The sequence below is a fragment of the Amblyomma mixtum genome, chromosome 2, assembly GCF_055824585.1.
Source record: "Amblyomma mixtum isolate Tamu chromosome 2, ASM5582458v1, whole genome shotgun sequence".
Lineage (NCBI taxonomy): Eukaryota > Metazoa > Arthropoda > Arachnida > Ixodida > Ixodidae > Amblyomma > Amblyomma mixtum.
In genome coordinates, this window is record NC_143013.1 from 130,836,804 (window position 1) to 130,857,544 (window position 20,741).

Sequence of the window (20,741 nt, forward strand, 5' to 3'; positions counted from 1 at the left end):
AGATTTCTGGTCCTGCCTCCTCCAGTGGGTAGGGCTGCCACGAATGTTACAGGAGTCCCACTGCGAGGCTTAGAAGCAAACCCCCTGGGCTCTTTCTGACTTTTGACAAAGACTGCACGTAGTCGCCACCGGAACGCCGCCGCACAAGAGTTATGGCTCTTAATGATCGTTTCTGTAATTTTCGAAATGGCTCGATATCACTGTTGTAGGCCCATCTTCAAGAATCTAGGCAGTAAGAAAGGTGACTGTGGATAAAGGAGAAATATAAAATGCGTAATATATTTGTGTCAATGAAGTCACGTGCCTGTAGCAGTTTATAGCACCTGGATGCCATTTTCGCCTACACTGCTGATATGTGATTTTGCCAGTGCAGGTGCCTATCAAAGACTACGCCAAGATATTTAAAAAAAGGTGTATGCTTGAGTACAGAGTTGTCAATGGAAATGTTCATAGAGGTCATATCTACTTGTTTACTATGGGAATGAAATAAAGTATATTTAGTTTTGTCAACATTAACAGACAGCTTGTTATCGAATGTTATCGTACACACAGACGGAATTTTGCTCAATGGGGCAAGTAAGGCTTGCGACTTAAAAAAAGATTACAGGATAAGTTAATTATAATACGCCTTATAAGAATGGGATAGGATTAAAGTCTGAACTCCAATCGACCTGCTTCTCCTCCTCCGCCGTTGAGGCTCCACGCATGTGCTGTGCCTTTGCAGCCGCCGATACTACATCTTCAGCGACATTATTCTGTGGTCGCGCTCTCAGCTGGCGGGGATTTCCCCCACGCCAGATACATGCGTCATAGATGTTGCTCCATTACAACCTACTGCGCGGATCTGCCTGCACTCGATTGCACATAACCCAGTGCAACTGGTAAAAGTCACATGACCAGCGCTCCTGCCAACTCGGCCATGTCACTTGGCCTCATGACGTCACGCACACCGTCACACGAGCAGAGAATTTTATGACTGACGACGCCGAACGCCGCCGGCTTTTTTCTCCTAAAAGGTTTTAATTCCATCGCGATAGAATGCATGGAAGAGAAGCTTGCTCCGCCTCCAAGCCACCCACTCCGGGTTTCGTTCGCCATAGCCGAGTCGCAGGAGTTACGGACTTTGGCAGTGTTTGGTGGGCGAGAACGGCTCGAGTAATACGCTTTTAGGGCTAATTTGTACATTCTAAGGGAGCTAGGATTGCGCGAATAAGTCGAGGACCGCAGAGAAAAGAAACGATACCCACATCTGAGGAAGCAGTTTTAGTTTCCTCTGTGTCACCGTCCCTTCAGTAAAGCTTGACTTGCGAAACCCACACTCAAAGGAGCGCGTTACATCCTGTATTTTTTTTTTCTCTACGAGTGCATTGAGCGGAGAAAAAAATCATGCTGTTGAAGTAATATGTAGTTGACCTGCCTAAAGATTTCATTCGCGGTGATATAAGAATATTGCGTTCGTTGCCAAAAATATCATCTTGTAATGCTCCTAAACGTGGAGTGCTGGGTGTCAAACTATCTTTGAGAACAAAATTGTGGACCCTCTAACAGAAAATGCGATAGCGTTTAGGTTGCCTGCTGCACTGAAGCCTACAATGGTTGTCTAATGTTCATGTTCCGATTTTCTCGCCAAATCGCCGGTTGGGACCGGTTACATTTCCCTTATATATAGTATGCAATAGTTCTCACCCTCTAGAATGTTTGAGTACCTTTCTATGGGTTAGCACACGGGATTATACTCACCCAGCACACTAATCCACCTTGATGCACCTACTAATTCCCAGAAACATACATTCACCCGTTTTATGTGGTGGGCCTACTTTAAAATTTTGGGGGCCCTTTGGAATGCTGAGGGGTGCGCCAACTTCCAAATCTTTAGGGGTCCTCACATTCTCAGTTTGGCAGTGCCCTATGAATTGTCAACTGGTGGTCACGTGGTGTTGATGGCGTCATAACCCTCTCAATCACATTCATGTATCGTAGGGAGTGCTCATATACCACTAACGGCACAGTGGTGCAGAGGTTAAGCGATGCGCCACTTCCCCGGCATGGGGCTGTTTCATATATGGCCACTGGTGAGGCTTGTGAGGCCCAGATTGCTCTTCGTGGGCAGCCGAAAGGTTGATGCACAGCGCCACGATGGGCAGGTGGAAGTTTATTTATTCATTTATTCAAATACCCTAAAGGCCCTCCGGGGAGGGTATTACACAGGGGGTACACACGAAGCACTTTTGTGACAACTTGTTCAAAATCAGGTGCAGAAAAGAGATAAAATTAAAATACAGACACCATTTTTGAAGTACAGAAAGAACAAATAAAAACAAAAAGCAACAAAAGGTAAAAAATGCAAACAGCTGTAATTAAGAACACAGAAACAACGCAGAACAAAGAAACAGTTACAGCGCAAATTAAGAACACAAATAAATCTGAAAGGAGGTAGTGGTATGCGAGGGAGCAAAAAAGAAGGATTAATAACTCTGTAAAGATACAGTGGTGAACAGGGACGTCACATTCCGATGTGAGTAAGCAGTATTTTGTGAAATTTGTCTGGGTGAACCTCGGCAGCAATATCTGATGGTAGGTTATTCCAGTCACTTTTGGTTCTAAGTATGACGCGTAAAGAGATGACTGACACACTGGGCGATTGACTTTGTACTGATGATCGAGGGAAAATGAAACAAGGTGGCTGAAAGACGTCGTCATGTAAAACGTCGTGGTGATAAAGCTTGTGAAACAGAGATAGGCGAGCGTGTTTTCGTCTTAGTTACAGACGATCTAATTCGGCACCGTTTTTTAAAGATGTAACACTGGTGTACGGGGAATAGTCTGAAAAAATGGAGCGAACAGCACGGCTTTGCAGGGATTCAATGTTACGTATGATGTAATCCTTGCTCGGGTCCCAGATTGTACATGCATATTAAATTTTAGGCCTGATTAAGGTGGTGTATGCGAGCTTTTTCAAGTGTGAGGGTGCTTGCCTTAGTATGTGTTTCATGATTCCGAGTGAGCGATTAGCAGTTGCAAGAATAACGTTGATGTGATTTTGATGCAAGAATAACGTTGATGTGAAATTTACTTAAATTAACTTCATTGCACGCTCCACGAGGAGGTAGGTAGAGCACAACCCGCTGGGCAGGTTGCCACGTGCCATGGTGGGTAGGTTGTGATGACGTCACAAGTTCATGCGAACTCTCTCGACCAACCAAGAAATTTCGTCTTAGAGAAGCCAGCATTTTTTTAGATGACTTCCTAAGTGGTAGTGCATTAAAAAGTAGCTATTTTTCAAAAAATAATTCACAGTACTTCTCGAGTCCCGATGCCAGTACATTTTATAGCCTTGCTCGTGCGAATCAGTTCTGGCGATGGAATGAGGAACTATCAGATGCATGGTAGTAGTCATAGCGGTGGTCGTATACGATATCAGGCTTTAAAGGGCGAGTGACCACCCTCTGGTCGAAAATACTCTCTACCTCTCTTGGAGTGGGCCTCCTCTCCTTCCGCTCCCTCCTCGAGATTTTTCTCACCCGCGCCTCGTCGAGTAGGCTCCGCGAGGCAAAATCACCCTTCCTCTTCCGATGTTAGCCGGAGGCGTGGTGTATCGTAGAGTGCGTCACAAGTCTACGTCATGGCCCCACCTTGAATAGAGTTCTTTTCTTGGTTTTTGCTTGCTACCCGGTCAATTTGTGGGGCGGGGGGAGAGCGTCGGGTCTCCCAAAGCCCTCTCTATTTTCTCTTTGGGTCTCCTCGCGGTGTTTCGTGGCGTTTTTTTTTCTCTGTCCTTCATCTCCCCAGTTGGTTGGGTCGTGGGCGTAGTCGTCCGGAGCGAAGTGTCTTCCGGAAACCAACACATTCTTTACCGTTGTGTCAGAAAGGCCAATGCGTTAGAGCCAGACACGACTCAACTCATAATCTCCTGGAAATCTGTGCCGGATCGTGGTTCGACTCCAGTCGCTGCGTGCGCATCCAAGGACGAAACAGCGTCGTTGCATTTTCTCCGCACACTGAACGATCGAGAGGCGCGATCGGCTCGACCACCTAAACTTGTTAGCGAGCGCATCCTTTCGTACATCTGTTTGTCAACCCCAGTTAGAGCGCCATCTTTTCATTTTTCTTTTAGGCCTCCCCATTGTTTGACGACCGGAGGGGCGGAAGTCGGTTTTGTTCGAATCACGCGGCTAAGCGCGGACCTGGCAACCGATCTATTGCTTTTCTCCATGCTTGTTTATGTTCTGTGTGTTTGTGTCTTTTCTCGGCTCCTAAGCTCATGCCGTTCATTGGAGTCAAGGCGTAAGCAAGATGCACGAAGGATAAGCGGTGTGTGTGCGGAGCGGTCAAGTGGACGAGCGAGGGAAAGGCTCTACTGCACAAGTAATAAAAACCTTGTTTTGGGGGGCTTGCATGGAAGAAAAAAAACTGAGAAGGTAGCGCGCACGCAGAGCGTCTCGTGACGTGATCACGGCGGGGGACGAACGGACTCGCTCAGTTTTAATATTTTTTACTTTTTATGGCTAGGGTTCAAGGCTGTCGCTGTACGCTCCCTCCGCAGTTTTTTTTGTTCCTTCATGCGGGTTTGTAGGCATGTGCCAAAACAGAAGGCGCTGCGGAAAGCGTTGTGCAGACGACGCGACGCCAAGGCTACGCCCAACCTCCACCCATCAGTCAGAACGATGCACCAATGGAATGCTTTTAGCGAAAGTAACCCCCATGACGTCAAATGGGTTCAGAGTAGTGGGGCGGGGACATTTTTGTTGAAGGAAAGGACGAGCGGGCTTTGATTTGAATTTTTGCAGCTTTTTGGGGGGCGCGCATGGCTCTAGTATTTTGCAGAGGTTATCTTCAATGCCTCATCTATGCAGTGGGCTTGTTTTTTAAAAATGTCCAGACCCTGGTCAGTTGCCCTTTAAACGTACACCGAGTTATTCACGTGCGCTGATTTGCGCTACTAATGTGCCATTTAGAAATGTGTAGGCTGCTTCTCACTCCAAAATGGTTTTGTAAACGGAAAACTAATACTTTTTGAAGCAGGATTTCTTGTGATATTTCAAGTTCTGCTGAAATTTGCAAACCACATATTGGTCCCCACAAACCACTGCCTTTTTAGTACCTGGAGACTGGAGATAGTAAAAATAAAACAGGTGAAAGTTACTACCTGAAGTAGCTAGTGAGGAGCTCCTTTTTGCGCGCACAAGTACTGCACAGTAAAGAGCCGGGAAGACAGGACGAGGCACCCCCTCCTGTCTTCCTCGTCCTTTACTGTGCAGTATTTGTGTGCGCATGAAAGAACTCTGAGAATGGCCCAACGAGATTAACAACGCATATTGCCTTTTCGCATATGCTGCTAGGCTTTAGTATGGTGATTAGGTTTGACTTGATAATTTGTGCACATAGTGAAAAAATGAAAATCTATATGTTCAATGCTTGCTCCATACCAGAGAAAGCCACAAGTGTGCACTGAGCGTAAATCACGCACTTCAGTTTAGACATACTCAGCATTATATGTAAAAATCATGCGTGGTAACGGCATCAGGAAACTCTACCAGGCATCCACAAATTTCAGGAAGCAAGAAAAGCACACATCAGAAGCAATCAGATAAGCGTGACGCGCGCATAGCGAACGCACGGATGAATCTTTCTCCGTCTCATCTACGTTAGAGAACCCCAGGAGGTTGAATTTTCCGCAGCCCTTCACTACGGCGTCCCTCATAGCCTGAATCGCTTTGGGAAGTTAAGCTTCCGTAAACCAAAACTTTATTCCATAAAATCTGAATCTCAGGTACGGGCAAGTGGCTCTACCTCGATAAATTCTAAGATGCCAGGCTTTCGTATAAGTTGCGATTGCAGAAACAGGCTAGTCTACCTGACCGCACCATTGTGCACAAACGTTTATTTACAAAAACATTTTGTTCACACAACAGTCCGTGTCAATTATCTCTTACGAATTTAGTTTAGGGTTAAGGAACGGTTACTAACGATGGATTAGCTCGCAACCATAAGTAGAAAAAGTAAAAGCAGAAAAGTAAAGCAAATAAATAAACGTAAAAAGTAAAAGAAGTAAAAGGAAATATTTCGTAAAAAAGTAGTAAAACGCTGTAGAGGTTAGTGACTGCGGCGCATTCTACCTTTTTACTACCCTTTCCAAGGCAAAAGTCTTTGTTGGCTCATACTGTCGTCCGTTAACAAAACACGTCACACGCGTTTAACTCGGGTAATAAAAAAAGATACAAGAAAAGCAATCCTCGCTTCAGATAGAGGAAGAAAAAATGAACCTACACGCCAAGTTTGATAACTGTAGATTAAGTAGTTCATTAGTTATAGGCAAAAATGTCGAAATTACGCCGAAATAGCGCGGACGTCGATATAGCCACGCGAACGGTGTGACATGACATCCACCGGAAGTCGTCACGGCATAGAGAAAATTTTCACAGAATGGCCGGAAAGACGTGCGATTTGTGTAAAATTAGATGGAAAAATGTGTAAAAGGTCCCCGAAAGATATATAATTTGAGTATTGATAAGCCACGGGAATCGTGGGACGTCACATCCACCGGAAGTCGTCACGGCATAGTGTTATCGGCTTTCGCCTCTTGACACTTTAGTTGGAGAAGTGCTGTCGCAATATTTTTTAAGAGCTTAGTAATTAGCAATGCTAGCAACCAGCTTTGGCGGGAACTAAGAGTTAAACTGACCAAAAAAAAAAGGAATAACTGGGAAAATGGTGCTTAAAGTTGTTTTTCCGATCTGAGTTGAGGCAAGTATTCTGGTGAATGTTTCAAAAGAACCGTCTCGGCAACCATGACTTCGTTGTTTTTCGTAATTTATGATAGCGAATCCAAGACGACGCGGTGCTATAACGCTAAGACTGATCAGCCGGTTTTTTACTGAATTGAAGCAGCCTCGCAAGGAAGATCATAGACTGAAGACGAGTTGTCGCTTTGCAGAAACCGTACTGGCTTACACAAACGAGGAGAGAGAGACGCAGACAGGACAATCAGTGTTGCCCTGCGTGTCTCTCTGTCCCCGATTCTGTGCTCTCGTCCGCGCTCTGCAGTTCAAAGGAAGCATAGCGCTAAACTTCCGACGTCGGAGCTAAGTAAAATGGAACCTATTCATTAAATACTTGCGAGTTGCGAGAATTGTGCTAAGAAGGTCGTTTATATGAAGCTAAACTAAATATATGAGGCAGCGCCAAACGATACTGTCGGTCGTGTTAAGTGTGTTGGCCCTCTGTGTGAGGTCCATGCAGTGCTAAAGATGTATTCATAAAAATGAGCCGCCAATGCCATTTAAAATGCATGTAGTTGAAGTAGAATGTTACACGCTTTGATAATGTCATTCACCGCTCCTTACCTTAACGCCGGTCCTAAACGCTTCTGTGCTGCCTTAGCAAGCTCATTTGAAAGAACACGCTCCAAACCGCTTGCCTACACGGGAGACATTCAAAAGAGAAGTCTTACTCCGTGCTGAGTGCAGGAACTGTGGCGTTGGACATCAGAACATTGGTAAGCATGTGTACTGGGCAATAGTCCAGCGAAACTGGCATTCTGGGCGGTGTCCTTCCACTCCGTAGTTTTTGCACCATGTGCCATATTTGATATGCAATTGTCGCAACAGCCCCCACACCAGCGCCCTGCAAGTGAGCGAAAAATTGGTGTTACACCAGAATTTATACGCAGAGTGAAAGCTTTGTAACTTTATACACAAAATGCCCGACGCCGCTCCACAACGGTCGAAATCCCTGTGCATTTCCGCGACTTTCGCAGTACACGCTCACAGCCTGCGGCGCAATCAGAAACATACACACTGAAAGGAACCACTCGGCAAGGCCGATGTCGCACCACCAAGCAAGGTTACGCGGCCGCCGTTGATCAGCGCTTCGACGGCAGTCAGAGGTGAGTAATACAACAACTCGAAGTAAACGGGCTCGCAAAATGGAGTTATACGACAGCTGCAGAACTCTGGCATCTACTGCCGGCTTCCGTAACTTGTCCGTACAGTCACTGTGCTCGTACATGCAGCAGCCATGACTTTTGTCATGATCTGCGACTGATTTCTGGGTCGCTTTTATAGAGGGGACGATTTTGAGGGACTGTCCAGATCCCAAAGGGCATTTCTTTAGCCCCGCCGTGGTGGCTAGGTGGTTACGGCACTCGGCTGCTGACCCGAACGACGCGGGCTCGATCCCGGCCGCGGCGGCTGAAATTCGTTAAAGAACCCCAGGTGGTCAAAATTTCCGGAGCCCTTCACTACGGCGTACCTCATAGCCTGAGTTGCTTTGGGACGTTAAACCCCCGTAATTGAAACCAATCTTCAGCTTTCTTCGTCGAAGAAACAGCGGTCGCTGCGGTTCTCCAATACAAGAAAACTCGCCTAAGTATGTTTCCGGTTTAATGTTACTTGCTTTCAGAATCGTTCAGACCCTGACAAACTTGAGGAAGGCTGGTGTCGCTTCTTCCAACAGACGCATTTCTGACAATAGAATCAGGCTGCATACATCCAGGGCCTCCTGACGATTTGAGTCAAAGGCCGGCGCTGAACATGCAAACACCATAGTTCTTGGAGAGTGCCGAGTATAAAAACCGTAGTAAAAAAAAAGCTAGGGTCCGTGGAATGCACCAACTTACCAAGGCGGCAGTGAACTGTGTTCCACGACGAAAAATGCTCGCCGTACTACTCTGTGAACCGTGGCCACAGATACAGAAAGCAGGCGAGTGAGCAGCCACACGTTTTATGCTCGCTAGGCGACGTCAAGGACTACCCGAAACTAGTCCAGCCGCCTCGGAAGTGCGAGTCGAAACAGACGGTGCAAAAATATTTTTTCTGTACTGCACTGTACTCGCGATGAAATTTTGCAACCTGTTCACTAAGAATCAGAAATCACTAGCTTTATACATGGATAGTGTCCTTCATTCATTTGCTGACTTTTGTTTTCAATTGCAATGGAGAAGAGACACAACAGAATCCTGTCATCCTTCTCGCAGCTGCTACACATCGGGTTCTCCCGAACTAAACTTCACACACTCGTTTTATAATTATTTCATGCAGTTATAAGTTAACTTATACCTGTACTTGCACAGGAATAAAATTCTGAGTGATAAAAGCTGTGCAGTTCATCAGGAGATTCTAGCATTTCTTTTGTGTTCACCTCGTGCACTCCAGCACTCAAAACATTAAAAAAATTACCTTTCGTTCGTTACCAAAACCAAACCACGGAATGCAGCGAAACATATCGCTAACGCTGTCAGTTTTAACGCGAAAAAGTTAGGGCTCTCGTTCTGCAGAAAATGCGGTGTTGCCGGCGTCAGAGTCAGCGTTTAGAGCGAAAAATCCCCGGGGAAACAACCTAGGTGGGCCAACTCGGTCATGTGACCTCGTGATGTCATCACAACCAGCCCATAAAATTGTGAGCAAACTGACCAGTGCGGTAGGTCGGAGTTAAATTAATAATTGGTAGCGAGAGGCTATTCAGAGAGAGCAACCTGTGTCGCACAAGATGCGCCGGTGGCACAGTGCGCCAGGATTGGTATAGGAAATCCCAGGGGTCTGCGAATGTAGTGCTGAGAACAACCAATTCCGCATACCTATATGGTCATTAACCCAATAACGCTATCGCGTCATGCCCTTGTGGCGGAGCTTAAGTAGGTTCGAGGCAGGTATCTGCCCACTGTAAGACTGGTTTAGGTTGGTTGGTTTATAGGGTTTAACATCCCAAAGCGACTCAGGCTATGTGAGACGCCGCAGTGAAGGGCTTCGGAAATTTCGACCACCTGGGGTTCTTTAACGTGCACTGACATCGCACAGTACACGGGCCTCTAGGATTTCTCCTCCAAAGAAATTCTAGCCGCCGCGGCCGGGATCGAACCAGCGTCTTTCGGGTCAGCAGACGAGCACCATAACCACTGAGCCACCGCGGTGGCCTCCACTGTAAGAATGTTACCGCATCTTTCCGTATGTAGATTACACACACAATAATGGAAAGGAAGGGAGGTTAACTAGGCTGTGCTCGCCTTGCTACCCTAAGCGTCAAGAGGGGAATAACGTTTTTGCATATGCTTGTGTCTACGCCACATGGCATCAGCACTGTCAATTTTTGGTTTGGTTTGGTTTATTGGGTTTAACGTGCCAAAGCGACTAAGGCTATGAGAGACGCCGTAGTGGAGGGCTCCGCAAATTTCGACCACCTGGGGTTCTTTAACGTGCACTGACATCGCACAGTACACGGGCCTCTAGAATTTCTCCTCCAAAGAAATTCTAGCCGCCGCGGCCGGGATCGAACCCGCGTCTTTTGGGTCAGCAGCCATAACCGCCATAACCATAACCGCTGAGCCACCGCGGCGGCAGTCAATTTTTGTGGATGGAATGTGTGGGCATACTGTTGCGGCTATTTTCGGCGGCGTCTCTGGCGGCTGCGCCTTGTGTGGAACCAACCGCATATTGGCGCACTCCCGCTGCATCCTGCGTCCGAGAGGCGCTTGGCAGCGCGGGTCAACCGATGACGAGAAAGTTGCACAGAGTGCGTGGGTGATAATGAGCGCAGACTGGGGCCCCGTGATCACGGGTTAGGAAGTGTCCAATACGAAGGCGGCAAAAGAACGAGTGGACGTACGTGGCGGTACAATGGTATGCATAGATTTTGCTGCGAAAAAAATAGGAGGATTTTTTCAAGCACATACCTTGGAGTGTACAAAAGGGAACAACATAGCCAGGATGCATATACCAACAAAGGGCGCTGTAACACATGTGTAAGTCATCAGGAGTACCTGCACAAAACAAATTTTCGCAATTTAATAAATACGAACTCCGAACTCCACTACCCCGACAAGAACTGGAGAAACGCCCACAGCCAGAAGTGCACCACTGAAAGAGGATGCGCCATAGATGCAAAGAGATTCGCAACTTAACATGGCTAATGTACATCAACAATGTCTACTTATTGCACTGGCATTTTCTACTATAACGCAAAAAAGCAGGGAGGTGAATGTTTCCTCCTTCGAGGTACTGAAATTAAAACTAGGATTCCTCCAGCTTTGCAGTAAACTACCATGTTAATTTTCGGGCTAGCAGGCCTACTGGATTGATGTTAAGAGCGTCCCCGTTGAATCGGCGTGGTGGCAGCCGCTACCACAGTAGATATTTCTCTTCCTTTAATTTTTCTTCCCAACCTCGGGTGTAGTGCAGTTTGCCAATATCCCCCAAGAGAAAAGCATGTAACAGCTGCATCTTACCGGTACTTACCTATGGGACAGAAACATGGAGGCTAACTAAAGGTTTCAAACTAAAGAAAGCGAGGACAAAGCAGAGAGTTATGGAAACGAAAATGTTAGGTGCAACAGGAAGAGAGCAGAGTGGGTCAGGGAAACGTAGAATAACAAAACATCCAAGTCACAGTCAAGAAAAAAAATGATCTTGGGCAGGACATGTAAAGTGAAGGCAAGATAACCGCTGGTCGTTAGGGGTAACGGAGGGGGTACCAAGAGGAGGGAGCGTAGTAGGAGGCGGCAGAACCTTAGGTAGGCGGATGCGATTAGGAAGTTTGAGGGGATAAGATAGCCATGGGTGGCACAGGACAGTGTTAATTGGGGCGATACGGGAGAGGACATTTTCTTGTCGTGGGCTCTGTCAGGCTGGTGAATCATGAACCAATCTGTCAAAGTTACCGCTATGATCTAGAAATCTGACCTTTCTCTATAATTACAAATGATATCATAGACAGACGGCAGGCAGATGGTTTCTTTGCACAAAGTGAGCAAGGGAGAGCAAAGCCTAAGGGTGCTTTCCAACGTTTCGACAAAAGGACTTGTCTTCGTCTGGGCAAAGCACTCACCATTGGTGGGATTTAAACAAGTTCTTCTTGTTGTTATGCTCCATGAATTTTTGTATAAATACTGAAGCAGTATTACACAGAAAGAGGTCCCGTAGTTAATACTGTATTGGTCCCTGTTATCACGAATGCGCACGAAAAGTAAAATAGAGGCAGTTGGACAGTGAGCAAAACCATTTCTCAGTAACAGCGCATACAAATAACTCATTTACTCAACCCTATATGTAGCTTTCATTGATTACAGGAAAGCATTCAACCCATTTGAAACCTTGGCTGTCATGCAGGCATTGCGGAATCGGGGTGTAGAAGAGTCTTACGCGAAAGTATTGGAAGACATATATAACGATTGCACAGCTACCATAATCCTCCATAAAGGCCGCAATAAAATTCCAATAACTAAAGGTGTCAGGCAGGTAGACGCGATCTTGCCAATTCTATTGCCCGCCTATTTACAAGAAATATTCCGAGGCCTGAAACGGGAACAGTTGGGGATAACACTTAATGAAGAATACCTAAGTAATCTGCAATTCGCTGTGGACATCGCCCTGCTAAATCGCTCAGGACTTGAACTGCAAAGCATGATCAATGAATTAGACAGGCAGAGCAGAACGGTGGAGCTAAAATTAACATCCCGAAAACCAAAGTAATGTTCAACAGTCTAGCAAGGGAGCAGGAGTTTGCAATTGGTGGCGAGGTATTGGAAGTAGCAAGAGAGTATGTCGACTTAGGGCAGGTAGTGGCCGCAGATCCGGATCATGAGAGGGAAATAACTAGAAGAATAAGAATGGGGTGGAGCGCATGTGGCAGGTTCTCTCACATCACGAATGGCAGTTTGCCAATATTCCTCAAGAGAAAAGTCTGAAACAGCTGTATCTTACCGGTACTCATCTATGGGGCAGAAACGTGGAGGCTAACAAAAGAGGGTTCAGCTTAAGTTAAGGACAGGGCAGCGAGCCCCGGAAAAAAAATTTATAGGTGTAAGGTAAAGAGATCGGAAGCGGGCGGAGTCGGTGAGGGAACAAACGCGGGTTAGTGACATACTAGTTGAAATCAAGAGGAAGAAGTGGGCTCGGGCAGGGCATGTAATGCGAAGGCAAGATAACCGCTGGTCCTTAAGGGTAACCGAGTGGATTCCAAGAGAAGGCAAACGTTGGAAAAGGCGGCAGAAAGTTAGGTGGGCGGATGAGATTAAGAAGTTTGCTGTAATATGTACCGCAACTGACAAATGACAGGGTTAATTGGAGAGACATGGGAGAGGCATTTGCCCTGCATTGGTTGTAGTCTGGCTGATGATGATTATGATGGTGGTGGTTTTATATTCGAGGTGGGAAATGACTTGTGTGCGTGCCGGGAGCTGGAGTGTGTGCAGACGTGCCAACCGGCCCAATGCCGTGGATGCCCCAAGCTGCGGTCGCTACCGCTACGTCGTAGTGGATAATACTTGTGCCGCCGCTCGTCGTCGCCAGGCGCTCCGGTCGTAGCATTCAGTATCTCCATCCTGTACGGACTTACCTCCCTGGGTTATGCCGCCTGATGCCTCAGGTGACATCGCCACCCAAGTTGTATTCTTCCTCCACCCCCCAGCTTTGGAGATGTGTTACTGTTCTGTATTACTGTAATGTGTACTGTTACTGAGCAATACAGCATGTGCAGTTCAATAAAATCTTTGCATACTTTTACTTCGGCTTTTGCTGAAAGGCTGCTAGATTACACCAGGTTATAGAAAAGTTCCAATGAGAGCAGAATGCCACAAAATATGCTTTCCTTGGTAAATAAAAAAACTCCATAATTTCCTCAATAAGGCCTAAATGTTAGTAAAATATTTCCCAGATAGCCTTTAAAACCTCTCTTTAGGCATGAAAGACATTCTATCGGCATCCCGTACCCTTTTGGAGGGACTAATAAATGTAATGAACGGCGACGTAACAACTGCACAACAAAAAGAAAACACATGCGCAAAACATGTCCTTGCGCTGCCGTTCATTTCATATTGCGGACCTTCCCCCACAGGCCGTTATTTTGGAGAACCTCCCTGGGCTGGTATAAGCTATTTGTGGGGTTTTGAAGAAATAATGTGAAATTTTGAAAGGTAATGCGCTAGGCGGCATGCAATTTTGCGCCCATCGGGGCATATTTCCTGTTTATTTATTTTATACTATTTATTTGGAACATAGTGCTAGCCTCTTTCGAGGGTGTTGCAGGAATGGGTACAGGTTTGTTTTCGTTTTTTTTAGGTACGTCACAAAAAAATTCACAAAGAAGGTTCACACAACTGAAATAACATTGTAAAAGGGATAATCATGGGAGACAGTTTCGAAATGCAATACGAACTATTAAACACAATATAAAGCACAGGTTGAAAAAATATTTATTCATGGCGTTTTGAAGAAATAATGTGAAATTTTGAAAGGTAATGCGCTAGGCAGCATGCGATTTTGCGCCCATCGGGGCATATTTCCGGTTTAGTATGTAGTGCCGAGTATCGATAACGTTCAGTCGCTGTCTGCTTGGCCACACAATATTTTCACAAAATATGCCGCAAGCACGAGCTTGAACATGCACCAGCGTGAACTCGCCCCACAGGCTGTCATTTTTAACTTACAAATATTCGCATTGTGCCGGGGAAAAGTTTTTGTTACATTTGTATACAAAATATTCAAGAGTACATAGAGGTAATATTTTAGCGCCACTTCAAGTAGCTCGCTCCTTATGTCATTGTCGAACACGCACGCAGGTTACCGTATTAATCTCCTGAGCACACAACTCCGGTCCAACTATTCATCTTTTACATTGCCCTGGATCCTGCACAGGCCTTTGTGGGGGGCTGCTATCTTGGCTTTGGGGCTGTCTCTTTAATGCACGCTTGCTTTAGCTTTCATTTTTAAAACCAGCTCCATCAACCTAGTGGTTCTGCTGAAAGGGAACAATAGTAACAGCTGCTACACCCCTGAAAAGGGGTGTACCCACCGGCAACTTGAAGACAGCACAGCCATTGAGCCCTGGCATTACGAAGGAACATAGCACAAAGGGAACGTCATTATGAAGGTTTCTTCATAATGTTGAGCTTCGAACTCGCTCAACAACGTACAGTTTCTTTAAAAAATATACATCCCAAGGTTTTTACGTCGAAGGCATGCAACGGGGCTCTTTACCCTATTGGGCAGTCCTATGATTGGGAGGGTTGAGGGAAAGTTCCACCCACCTTCGTGAGATAAAGGTCCCTGACTACGCAAGAGGAACATCGCTGTAGAGCTCAGTACCAGACCCCATGGGCTGTATACTTTTGACAAAGACTGTACCTGAGTAATCTCTAAGTCTGCGCCAGCATTCGTCGCATGCGCGTTTATATTTTAAGTCGGACTAAAGAAGGCTGTAAAGACTAACGCAAACAGGAGGACACAGTAAAGCGCTGGTATCTGTCTTATCTTTGTTGCCACCAGCAACGAAGCAACTCGCCCGACAACACATTTTCTTAAAGCGCATGAAAAGGCAGCGCCATATTTCCTAACATACATGATAGACATCTTTGAAATCGTAATTTACATAAGGCGTTACCCTTCGCTTTCATGTCACTCATGTTGTGGGTCGCTCGTGTCGGTGGCATGGGAGACAAGCACGAGAAAGCGTATTATAAATTGCCTAGGAACGGAAAAAATCTCTTGGTTTCCCTTTAAAAGAAAAACGTCGAAAACTTAAAAGTGGATAATATTACTCACCCTGGTGATTGGCCCCATGTACACGCATAATGTGCTGTACAGCGTTACTGCGAGCCCGAAAGCAACAGCTGAAAAAATACAGTGGCTATTAAGTGCACTTTCTGGCTTCTAGTTGCAGTGGTAAATCTTGATCATGTGCTTTACCTTAGCCAAAAAAGATCTGTACGAACAGCCACGAGCACAACTAGGCTTCTCTTATATAGATCATTAGATAAGCTGCCCCTTGTATGCTCAAATCTTTCTTTAGAGATTATTATTCCACATGGTGCAAACCATAAACATCGAGCCTTTTAATTCTAATTCGTACTGATGCGAAGCCACATTTTAACAATGATATCAGTGCATACAGAACTGAAAGAAAACTGCGAATGATACCAACAATACGAAATTTCCCCTCATTATTTTACGCATAAGGAAATGAAGGTTTAAGAATAAGCTCCCAGTTATTAACGATAAGCATTCCCTAGACGATCTAAGACATCGTGCAAAGGTCGTTTTAGCTTTCAAATGCAGCGTTCTATTCCAAATGCAGTTGTTTGTTATACATCGCAAAGGCGGCAGTGCACAAAAAGTGGAATAACGTAGCGCCAATCTGTGTTGAGCCTGGTTACACAGGACATGCGAAGAGCCTATTCCCGAACATAAAGGCTGTTCTCACCCGCACAACGTGTGATCAACAACACATTGTGTTCGGCCTTCTTCCATCGTGGGGCGATGAAATCTACGTATAAAATCGTAGCTTGGGAGTTAATCACAGATGATATTGTACTGGAAGAAAGAGAAAACAAAAGCTTGTATAGAAAGCCAAGAAGTTGTTGAAAATTTTAATGAAGAATATAAAGCAAGATACAACTCCTAAATGAAAAATGGTCGACCGCGGAACACATATCTGTAAGAAGTTCTTTTTAAAGTAAAAATAAAATGGTACAAGGAGGGTCCTGAGAGGCCAAAACTTGTGGCCGGTGCAACCATTTTGCAGATGGGGATGATTCGATAGCTTCTATGCATGAAATAACGTTTAGAAAAATTATTTTGGAAGAGCCCAGGATTCTTCCATGCACTCAGCAGTGCTCGCAGATATGTAACGACCTGCGTGCATGAGTTAAATTCTAAATATCATGAAACATCATATTATGGCCGCTGTGATTACGGAGCACTTTTGCACCGCGCCAGTACAGCAAATTTTCATGGCAAGGTAAAACATTAGAATTGAGCTATGTGCTTTTGAAAACAAGAAATACTCTACTTGTTCCGCCTTTGTACAAATTCACTTTTGCTGGCGCTAATGGCGCGAAACTATGCACCTTGCTTTCGCAAAGCGCTTCGATTTTAGCCGGCTTCTTAATGGTTGTCTCACTTTTGGCATTCACTGAGCCATATTCTTATTATGACGTCATACCTCCTCCAAACAGGCTGCTATCCTATACTGCGGGGCCAGAGCTCTGTGGTTGGTTTCTCTGAACGGAGGTTATGTTGTTGAAAATTTCATCCAAAAATGCAAGTTACTTTAGACTTTTGCAGCTAATGGACTGACAACTCCCTCCTCTTCATGCTGTTTGCTTTGTTTTTATCAATTATTTTCTCTCAGTATCTCACAGCGCACGTGTGTTCGCTGCGCCCACTACTAATGAATGCTTTCATTGAAATTCAGTTCATTTTGCTTCATTAGAGTGACTACACATGGAGGTTGCGGTTCAATTGTTTTCACGTTAAACTCTAAGGCATTTTTACCCTGTGATTACCTTGTAGCTGCACAGACTACGCCTGCCAGAAAGATTCCACCAAATCCAGGAACGTGTACCATGTAGTTGTTGATGTAGTACGGCAAAAGCTGAAGAGAAAGTAGCGCACAAAGAATAGGAAAACATGCTGACGGTGCAGTGTGTTTTAAAACATCTTGGACGTAAATTAACGCGCAGTTAGTAAAGAAGCATGAGTACACGGTGACGGCCGTAGGAACAAAGAGATGAAATGAACGGCGGCGCAACAAGGACACTAACAAAAGAGGGGACACCACATGCGTAGCGGAGACCCTCCTTCAGAAAATGAAAAGCAAGAAGGAAAAATCCCATGTTAAGCCGGGATCAAGGCGACCACAAGTGGTCCCTTATATACACCGTGTGGCGCACAGCTTGAAGAAGGTTTCTGGCCGGTACGACGTTCCTGTCGTTTTCTCTGCGCGAAAAAAGCTGAGCGGGTTATCCTCGCGGATCAGCCAAAAGAAGAAAGCCATGTGCGAAAAGAGGCACTGCAAGCATTTCGTTTCCTGTGCCGTCGGAGTGGTGTACGAAATCCCACTGACGTGCGGGGGGGGGGGGGGGTCTATATAGGCTAGACGGGTCGCTGCATTAACGACAGGACACGGGAACATGAAAAATCGTTAGAAAACGGAGGCGGGCCGAATTCGCCCCTACATTGTAAAGATTGCAAGTGTGAGCCAGTGCTTAACGGAATAAGGATTCTGGGCAGGAGTCGCGATCAGGTGGCACGTGAAATTCTTGAGGCCTTTATGATCAATAAGAAGGGAAGCACTTGTGTTAGCGACTCCTCTGTATCCCTCTGTAGAAATGAAGTGTCCTTTCTTGACAGTTTTTTGTGACATCATATACTGTGCATCTTTTCAGCCCTGCATTTCTAGCGGCCGTCTGTTGTTTGTTTAGGCGGGTTGTTAATTTTGTTACTGCTTTTGACTTTTCCGTTTCGTTGTTTTTTCGGGTTCTGACTGCTTTTGCTTAATGCGTTTGGCTCTGCCTTTGCTACGACTGTAATTTCTTTTTGACTGCTTTTGCTTCTCATGTTTGACTCTGCTTTTGCTACGATTGTTTGACACTGCTTTTGCTACGAGATGGCCTCCTCTAAGTTCTATTATCAGAATCTTTTATTTTTTTCTGCAGAGGTTAAAGGTTTCCTGTCTGTTATCCTGGTGTTGCTGCTTTTTTCCACGTGTTGGTTTGGAGCGATAATGCGATGAGTGTCATGCCTGAGCTGTATGTTTAAATATGTCACCTTTCCATGCAAATGTGCGCATGTGGTGTCCCCTGTCTTGTTAGTGTCCTTGTTGCGTCGCCGTTCATTTCCTCATGCACCAACTCACCCCTCAGGCCATTCTTCTGAACAAACAGATTAATGCAGTCAGCATCTTACAAGTTATCTTAAGTTTGGCACAGTATCCCCCGCTTTTAAATTCCTAGACTTGAGTCTCTTAGAATCAGTTGGTCTGGGTACGAAACATTTATTTTCTAATTCAGTAAAATAAAAATACAGTATTACTATCACGTAGCGTAATGCTTATTGTTTTATTCCTGTTTTACGTCAAAAACTCGCCATTCCCTTTTTACTACTTTGTAGCGTAGAGTAATAGACGTATATCCAATTCCGTTGAACTGCATAGTCGCGGGGAAAGACTGACTCTGAGATTATACACCCTGCTAGGATACTTCGACATCGAAGGAAAACAGAAACATGCCAAAAGCTTTCATGGACATGTCCACGCGCTTTGCATGAATCGCTTTTCGTTTACTCGTGTAAGCCATTATTTTCGTTTAGCCTGATCTAGCATCGAAAAAGATAGGTCTGGCTACTTAATGCTGATTTTGCACTTTGCGTAGATTTGTGTTTATGATCGGATACTTGTTTCTTACAGTCCGTTTTAATAGGATTCTTAACAACTTTTCCCTCATGAAATACTGTCACTTTGAGGCAGTTTGTTGTGCCTCTAATTAATATTGCCTAATATGAAGTGGCAAATGTACGAGGTATTTTTGCCCCTTTTCAGTAAACCTTTGCCTCATATAACTATATAACTCACCTCATATATAGGTGAGGATGCGCGTGTGTAAGCACACCTTCCATTCTCCTCTCAGATAAAGAGCTCGTTTTTCTCACAAATTGATACTGTTCGCACGTGTGATTACTGTTTTCTGGTGTATAAATGTGATGCTTCAGGAGAATAAAATTTGTTGGAAGTTAGCGCTCGTGGTGTTCGTCTCTCGTCTCTTGTGTCCTCGTCTTTTGCTGAGCTACAGCGTATTGAAGTTAATTGATTTGAAGCCGGTGCGTTCTTCGGAAGATGTTCGTGGCCTTCGCGGTCTCTACGATACCCTGGCGGCGCACATCAGAGGCCTCGAAACGCTCGGACGGAAGTTGGATTCCTACAGTTAAATGCTGCTTCCGATAGTACAGCGAGCAATGCCCCGGGACATCTTACTGGACTTCAGCCGAAGGTGCGTTGTCGACACCGACAGCCTTGCCAGCGAGCAACCAGGCTCCGTCTGCGAAAATTCGTCAACCGACGACAACGGAAAAGGTACCGTGTCCTCATTTTCTAAGCTACTCTCCTTTTTGAGAGTACAGGTGGAAAGTAGAGATAACTTGGCTGCATTGCAAGGCATGGACAAGGGGCAACGACCTAGAGAAGGCATGAAGGAGGGTCACAAGACGCATGGAAAAACGCTTGACAGGCATGTCCGATCCGCAGCGATGCTGCAACAGAATGCAACCCCGCTGACCTGTTTCTTCTGTGACTCGAACGAGCACCAAACGCAGAACTGTGACGCCTCAAAAACCGTGGAAGAGAAGAAACGACATCTGCGTTCGTCCGGTCGTTGCTTCAGGTGCACGAAAACTGGGAACCAGTCACAAGCATGCCGCGTAGATGTGCAGTGCAACAAATGTCGGAAGAAGCATGCCAGCACGATTTGCGATCCGACGTACTCCAGTAACAGGCCACCCGAAGCGAGCCGAACAGTTACGAGTGCACAAATCAGCCTCGAAGCGAGAGCCACGGGAGACAGCTCCACTCGCAAAAGAACTGTTTTCCTACAGACCGCGACTGCGCTGCGTAGTGGAGAAGCTTCCAGCGCTCAGGTGCGAATTTTGTTCGACGGAGGCAGTCAGCGTTCTTACATCACCGCTGACACCTCGCGGAAACTAGGATGCACGCTTCTCGGGCATGAAAGGTTGACTGTCGGTGAGTTCGGAGGCCACCAAGAAGAACGCGAGTTCCGAAGAGTCACAGTTACGCTAAAGACAAAGCGCGGATGCGAACGCGAACTCGAAGTGCTCGAAACAGAAGTCATTTGTGACCAACCAATTCCCTTGCCACCGGGAAATGTACTGCAGAAATTGAGGTCCCTTGGGTACCAAGCAGCGGACTTCTCAATTGATGACGGTTCAAAAAATGTTGAGTTTTTTTCATTGGGTCTGATCACA

The 20,741-nt window shown here is 45.7% G+C and overlaps 1 protein-coding gene across 1 annotated transcript in view; it reads right to left on the reverse strand.

The window, feature by feature from the left end:
- Positions 1-7,446: 7,446 nt before the first annotated feature.
- LOC149360913 (sodium-coupled monocarboxylate transporter 2-like) overlaps positions 7,447-20,741 on the reverse strand; it is an 85,636-nt gene continuing 72,341 nt past the window's right edge. The window contains exons 8-12 of the mRNA XM_089567954.1: positions 17,273-17,361; positions 16,189-16,298; positions 15,531-15,598; positions 10,667-10,753; positions 7,447-7,623 (exon numbers count right to left, since the gene is read on the reverse strand). Of these exons, the coding sequence (XP_089424080.1) occupies positions 7,447-7,623; positions 10,667-10,753; positions 15,531-15,598; positions 16,189-16,298; positions 17,273-17,361 (531 nt within the window). The remainder of the gene's footprint in view (positions 7,624-10,666; positions 10,754-15,530; positions 15,599-16,188; positions 16,299-17,272; positions 17,362-20,741) is intronic.